This window comes from Limulus polyphemus, unplaced genomic scaffold (genome assembly GCF_000517525.1).
Source record: "Limulus polyphemus unplaced genomic scaffold, Limulus_polyphemus-2.1.2 Scaffold525, whole genome shotgun sequence".
Taxonomy (NCBI): domain Eukaryota; kingdom Metazoa; phylum Arthropoda; class Merostomata; order Xiphosura; family Limulidae; genus Limulus; species Limulus polyphemus.
The window spans coordinates 375,934-383,727 of NW_013666135.1; the positions used below are offsets into that span (position 1 = coordinate 375,934).

General features: G+C 29.5%; 1 protein-coding gene across 1 annotated transcript in view; it reads left to right on the plus strand.

Moving 5' to 3' along the window:
• Window positions 1-1,706: 1,706 nt before the first annotated feature.
• LOC106458869 (ras-associated and pleckstrin homology domains-containing protein 1-like) overlaps window positions 1,707-7,794 on the plus strand; it is a 20,874-nt gene continuing 14,786 nt past the window's right edge. Inside the window, exons 1-2 of the mRNA XM_022385231.1 lie at window positions 1,707-1,779; window positions 5,178-5,467. Coding sequence (XP_022240939.1) covers window positions 5,364-5,467 — 104 coding nt within the window. The 5' untranslated portion in view covers window positions 1,707-1,779; window positions 5,178-5,363. The remainder of the gene's footprint in view (window positions 1,780-5,177; window positions 5,468-7,794) is intronic.

Sequence of the window (7,794 nt, forward strand, 5' to 3'; positions counted from 1 at the left end):
AGTTGCGTATGACTAAAGAGCACAATCCGATCACTTTTTCTAAATTCTTTTTCAATGTGGTATTATTACCACAGTTAGTAATCACTAGCACAAACAGCCAATCATAGGGTGGCATTTCTGCTAGTAAGTGTAATGGGCTGATATGCTAACCCCATTAAGAAATTAAATTTAGTCTTCATTTCTAGTTTTTAGGTTGCCATTTAATAAATTAAGGGGAAAAAAACGTTGTTGATCAACCAGTCAATATAAAAATTTAAAGGAACAGGAAGAAGGCACAACATATTCCAGTAGTTTGTAGATATCTATTTAAATCTCAATTTTTGAAATTGTTTTTTACAACATTCACTACTGGTGGGTCAACACATGCATAATATTGTGAGAGATTTTGTATCAAAAATTGGAAAAAGAAACAACTAAAACTTCAATAAACACAACAAACAGTGATCTGAAGATGGATATATTTGCCCAAATTGTTGTTTAGAATTAAATACATCTTTCTTTTTTTAATGTTGTGGTAGTAATTTTTTCTTCCAATTTTTAAAATATTTATTATGAATTTTTTTGTATTATGTTTGTGATGGTTTGAAAGCATCATTAACAACATAGATGACTTTGATAGTCAAGTTTGTCCTTATATTAGTTATATTATTGTAATTTTGATTGTCAGTATAATGTAAACTTGTGTTTATTTCTATGAACTTGGTAAATATATTTTCCAAATTTAGTATGTGCTATTTGTCACATGCATGAAAGACCATACTCATTCACATTTTGTATTACAATTTTAAATACCCATGAAAGCAGAATTGTGTTATCTATGAAAATACAAGCAGCATAGTAATAGATCTTTAATTCATTGGGATTGTTTGTGAAGCAAATGGAGAAGATGACAGATAAGGATCTTGTAGAAAGTGAAGAAGACAATCAAAACTAAACTTTTGAATAATGTAGTGCTGTGTAGTTTGTTCTTTTATATAGTTTCATAAAATCTAACTTTGCTAATTTAATGTAAATACTTGTGATGTTAAGAGATAACTATTTTCTTCCTTCTTCCCTCACATGACCCATTATAAGTATCCATACATATGTGTTCATTTGCTGACGTAAATCACTGCACATTTGATTTTTCTCAAGAAAAGTCTGATAAAGGTTACCGTGCTTCATAACAATATATGTTGAGTGTTACGTTACCTTCGGAAACATTTGTTGTGTAACTGGTAAGAAATCATGGCAAAATCAATCTGAGCCCAGTGCGTAGAATCAAGAAAACTGTGTTACTATGATACATCATACACAGAGGCAATTGTTTTATATATATGTGAAAGAAAAAATTTCACAACAAACAGAATAAATACACATTAGTGACATTCATGTTACACAATATGGTTTGTCTGGATACTAAGGACTTTAATCTTCTGACTTTTTTTGAAATAACTGAATGTTTTGCAATATGAGTTCCAACAACTTTTTTGTGTCAGAAGACAAAATCTAAAGACATTTAAAAGACTGTATTTACTAGAATTCTTACTAGAAAATTAGGAAACATTATTTGTACCATTTTGAAAATGTATCTTAAAACTTAGCAAAAAATCTATGAACATACTGCAAAAGCCATTTATCTACTTATATTGTGTTCCCAAAGCCAATTCAAATCTTCACAAGAAATTAAGTGGTAGTTTTAAATTCAACCATTTATATTTGTTTATTTGCAGGCTATTGTTCTAGTAGTCATCATGACATAACTGAAGGCATGGCTACTGATATGGCAGAGTACCTAAGGTAAGATTTCTATGTTATCTGAGGTGTTTTGTTTTTTAGAAACATTTGGAGAAAAATATTATTTTGGATTTAAATTTTTTATCAGGATTCAGTGTTAATGTAGATTGAATTTTTATCCACCTTGGTAACTCCAGACATTTGCAGTTAGTGAAAAATTGATATTTGATTAATTGTCAGTTTCATAAATTGTTTGCATTCAACTAATTGATTGTTCTCACATGAAACTTGAATATTTGGAATAATTAGAAATAGTAATTATCAAAAGCACTAATTTTGATTATTTTCAAACGTCATGACACTAATCGAATTAGCTGAACAACCTTGAATCAATTGAAAATAAGAAGTCATAATAGTAATATTTTGATTACCTGATTATTTTCATGTTTGAAGCTTAATTTTGATTAATCTGTTATTTTACATGAACTGATCATAGATAATTGTCCAACTGAATTCTGGGATTTATAATTAGAGAAATGGGGTGTGTGGCTTCATAGTTGCATACAGGCTATGTTCAACTTGGGGCATGATGGTTGATAAAACAAAATACACGGCGTAGCTATCTAATGAACGAATATTTGCTGTAAAATTCTTATTAATGCTATAAGTGTAGCTACCAGTTTGGCAACCAATTTTGATTTCAATCCTTTTTTTGGTCACACCTTTTTTTTCACAATTAAGGTATTTTTGATTAGATTTCATAACTTTTTTGTCAATACACCCCAACAAACCACACCAAGTAAAAAGTGACACTCAATAGTAACCCACATTAGCTTTAGGATCACAATCCTATTATTTGGAACAGATCTTTACAGAACCAACCAGATTCTTTAAAATATATGGTTGTTGTTTTCCCTATCTAAAACAGCATTAATAGCTTCCTTTATACTAATGCCATGGAATTTAGATTAACTGTTTCTTGTCATCACCCCCATGCAGTTGGCACAGCCGTATCAAGCATCATTATTTATGTTAATTTCTTAACTCTCTCAACATGGACTTGGTCAATTTGACTGACCACGTGACCTCTTTGTACTCATTTAAAGTCTTTATAGAATTAATACTTTTACCTCTCAATATAGTGTGTATATCTTCACAAAATTTGGCAGTCTTTCAGTTAATATTACGAATCTTTCACATATACAAAAAACTTGTATTTTTAGTGAAATATTTTAATAAAATGAAGATTAGTTCGTGAATATATTGAGTATTTGTTTTGAATAGTCCGTGTGCAAAGTAATTTTCATGATAAAATTGAAAATACTTTTCCTCATCTCATAAATCTCAGATTTCCTTTGTGTAATCCTTAAAATCTCCTAAATGCATTTCAAACGTTTTTCTTCAGTAAAACTTTATAGTTTCTAAATAACCCTTTTTTCTTTCTAGAATGACTTCAAATTGTAACCTGAAACTACATTTGTTTATCCTAAGTAGCTCTAAGTTTGTAACAGTATACATCTATTTATAATTACATTTTATTGTTTTATTGTCCCTTTATTTATTTTATTGTTCTAGAGAAAAAGGAGTTAATTTAGGTTTTTCTTTTCTTTCTTTTTTTTTCTGTTGTTACGGGGTCGGTTGAATTGATCGATCCCATTTTGAGATAGAGTAGAGAAAATAACAGATAAACTATAAAGTTTTACTGAAAAAAATGTTTGAAATGCATTTAGGAGGTTTTAGGGACCACACAGAGGAAATTTAAGATTTTTGAGATGAGGAAAAGTTTTTTTAATTTTAACATGAAAATTACTTTGCACATAAACTATTCAAAACAAATACTCAATATATTCACGAATAAATCTTTATTTTATTTTATTAAAAATACCTCACTAAAAATGATGACTAAAAGTGAAAGACTTATAATATTAACTGAAAGATTGCCAAATTTAATGAAGATATACACACTATATTGGGAGGTATAAGTATTAATTCTATAAAGACTATAAACGAGTACAGAGAGGTCACATGTTAGTCAAATTAATTACACCCATATTGAGAGAGTTAAGCCCCATAACTCTGCTTCCTAGAAGTGTATAAAAAATTATCTTTTTTTTTTCTAATTCTCACTTACTGAATGAACAATATGTGAAGGTTTTCTGCCAAATATTTATTTTTTTGAACACAAACATGAGAAGAAAAATACAAATAAGAGAATTTAAAAAAGTTGAATAGAACTAAGTTTGGGAAATGGCAAGAAACAATGAGAAGAAAATTATGAATCAGAGGATGAGAAGAATTCAAATAACAACACAGGAAGAAAAAAACGAATCGGAGAAGCTAAATTCAAACTGTTTGCTTTTAAAAAAAGTTGAATATAGTTTGGGAAGTGGTGACAGACAAATCAATTAAAAATTGTGGTTACAATATGAATAATTAAGATAATGGAGATGCTTGACTGGTACATTGAGCTGTGAATCGTGAGGGGACCTTAGAATCATGCAGTGGAACGTGGGTATTTTATGTTGGGAATTAAATAAAAAAACATTTCATAAATGTATTCTTTGTGATTATGCAACATGTCTGTAACAGTATCCAAAAGCTAAATTTCATATGTGCATATTAGGAAAATTAAATCATAGCATGTGCAAGCTCACTTTTTGGAAAGAAGTTTTGTAATATGTTAATTTCTTCATCATCCAGTATAACTGTATTAGTTTCTGTATTATTTGGTCAACTTGGGATTGGATGTATATACGTTTCTTTACCATCCAATAAACCTTAGGTAGTATCAGTGCCATTTTCTGGATCATTCAGTAGGCATGGAGTAGACATTTTTTTTTTCAATACCTAAATCATAATACATAAAATGTTTTCATTGGCAAGAAAGTACATCAGTAACTGTAACATCAAATGTTTCAGTAGTAGAATGCACGTCAGTTGCAGTAACCACATGTTTTACGAAGTGCATCACATGGTGTAACAAGCTATAAATTTCAAAGTGTAAATGCTCACTCATTATTTTACTATGTTTATATATTCACTAACCATAAGATAAGCTCTGTATTTCCTTCCATATATAATGTTATGCTGTTTTAATATTCAGTAAAAGGAGATACAGAGCTTATCTTATGGCCACATATAATGTTATGCTGTTTTAATATTCAGTAACCATAAGATAAGCTCTGTATCTCCTTCCATATATAATGTTATGCTGTTTTAATATTCAGTACTCTTTTATTAGCTTCTGAAATATACAATTATTGACATTTTAACTGGCATATGTGACATTAGATTTAGAAAAAGGAAATTGGATGTGAAAATCTTTTGTTGTTTAGAAACTAAAAATCTTATTGACCTAGCCTTAGTGAAAAAGATTAAAATTAAAGAGTTCATCAATGTTCGATATGAATTCAGAGTATTTTATACCTTTTTAAAAAATTGAGCGAAATATTTTATTTCAGGCAAGTTGTTTTTAATATGCCCCACGTACTGCTGGAGAGTGATTTTATGACAAGCTTCTTTCAACCTGCTACAAACAGCATTCAGTCCAATTCTCAGGTATCAGATCAAGTTGCAGGCAACTTCAGGGGACAGACAAATAGTCATGACAATTCTCGGCTGAGGTCATTTACGTATACAATTCTCATATGTCGGACAGCCCTTCTCATAGTAGTACGGGTGGTCAACTCTGTAGTCCTTCATCAACTAACTCAAATTCTCAGCAACAGAAGCATTTAGGCCCTGATGATAAGTGTGTTCTTTTCTTTTTTAATAGTATATAAAACTGGGTTGTTTTTTATTATTATTATTAGTTTAGTTTATATATTTCTTAGATTTACATACTTATAGGAAATTTACATAGAATTACCAGGTTTTCAATTTTGACCTTAGAGGGTACAATCAACACTTGTAGACTCGTGTTCATTAACCAGTTCATCTGATCGTATTATGCAGAATAATTATCAAGGAGATTAAACATGAATTTTTTATTAATTTTTTTTATTTTTAGTATTGATCTTATTTATGTTAGTCACTTGCAACAATAGATTTTAAGATCAGCCAAGTGAGAGTTAACATGTTTTAATAGTGCCATATGGTCTTAAACTGACAATCAGAAAGTTTGTTTTTTTCTTTATACTTTCTAATGTTTGTTAAACGTTAATATTTTTTTCATTTCCTGAATGAACTTTATCTACTACATACATGTGTTGAATAGAAATTAGATGCAAGTTGTTGGAAATTATAACAAATCTGTGTTTCTAATATGGTGATACAGGACATAGTCTATTTTCATTTCTTTTAAATGCACTCACAAATTCTGAAAACAGAAAATTTCAAATACTAAAACTAATTGATATTGTGGTAAAAAATAAACCATGTAAACTGTTATAAATACCCATTAGGACTAAGAGTTCTGAAACTTGCCTACTACGTCAAATATTGTTGCTTGTATAACATATACATTACTTTATGATACATGTACCAGTAAGAATAACTCAAGCAACAATCCAAAATCATCTATGTAACTAAAAAAAACACAGTTTGTATAACAATATACCCATAGTTACTAAAATTACTTTTTTTATTCACAACAAATATATATACTATTTCTGACCTTGTAATTTTAGCCAGTTGTTTTCTAAACACTAAAGCTTTTGTATAAGATTAGGTAAATTTCTAAAAGATCTTGACTGAAGCAGTTATTCTAAAGTTTTATGACTAATAAAAATATGAATTGTGGAAGACTGACATATCAAGTTATCTACAATACAAAGTAGCATATAATTAACCCTCTGGAGATGGGTACACTCTTCTGTGCATGTCATGAGGTTTTACTTAGTTATATTCAAAATTTAATTAAGCAATTTTGTTTGCTTGTAATTAATCACAAAGCTACACAATAAGCTATCTGTAAGAGTATTGAAACCAGGTTTCTAGCAGGGTAAGTTCGCAGACATACCACTGTGCCACTGGGGGGGCTTAAGCAATTTTACAATCAATGTATGCTAATAAAATTAGAATGAAAATTTACATTATAGTTCAAAGTTTTATATTGTCTAAATTATAATATATTTATTTGAAAAGAAACCTTAAAGAAAAATTCTTAAACTTTAATTATTTTGTCACATGATGCAAAAGTTCAGAGTTTGAACTTTTCATCTCTGTAACTTGGATACTAGTAAATTACACCCTACTTCTTTGTATAAATAGAAACTAGGTTAATTGCTCTGTCTACACATTCTACTTTGAAGTTCCTTAGGGCATGTTGAGAGAAAGGAGAAATAAATTTCTCTGAACTCTTGATAGATGCCATGCCCACTTTCTACACATAGAGTTGCAATTTCTCAGCCAATTATACCCAGTTGAGCTAGATCTTTAAAACCAATAGAAAGAGCACTTTTTAAAATACATTCTCTCAACAGTTGTTCTAATATTGGCACAAAGAATTCCATAGAGAACTAGTCAAACTGCTCTTAGCATTGTTGTTGCTTTTGTCCTCACTACTTTAGCATTGTTTCTCACTTAGAAATACATTAGTTAGATACAGTTGTATTTAGGTTTTAATTTTATATTTTACTGAATTGTGTGTTATTTATGTTTTAAGATGCACATTTGAAAGGATTAATAATTTTTTTGAATATTAAACCATCTTCTGAATTCACAGGGGTTAGCAAGCGTGCCATTCTACCGATGGCTGAAGTTTCTCAAACCCTGATACTGTAATATTGGCTGGAGATGCCCATAACAATGTATTACAGTGAAAAATAAAAATGCTAAAGGACAGGAATGGAAAATAAAACATTAAAAATAAATTTATGTGAAAATGTAAAGACATGGAATTAACAATATAACCAAAAGATGTTTCAAGATTATTTGATGAAATTTGGGGGAAGGTGTGTACACATTTCTTTTTTAGGCATTTTATTGCACTATACATTGAAAATAGCCAGTTAGTGACAGGTTAGAGAAAATAGAAAATATAAACATTACCTTAAAACAACTTACGCTATTCATTCAGAAGGTTCTAGGAGTTATGTTGAAAATAGCCAGTTAGTGACAGGTTAGAGAAAATAGAAA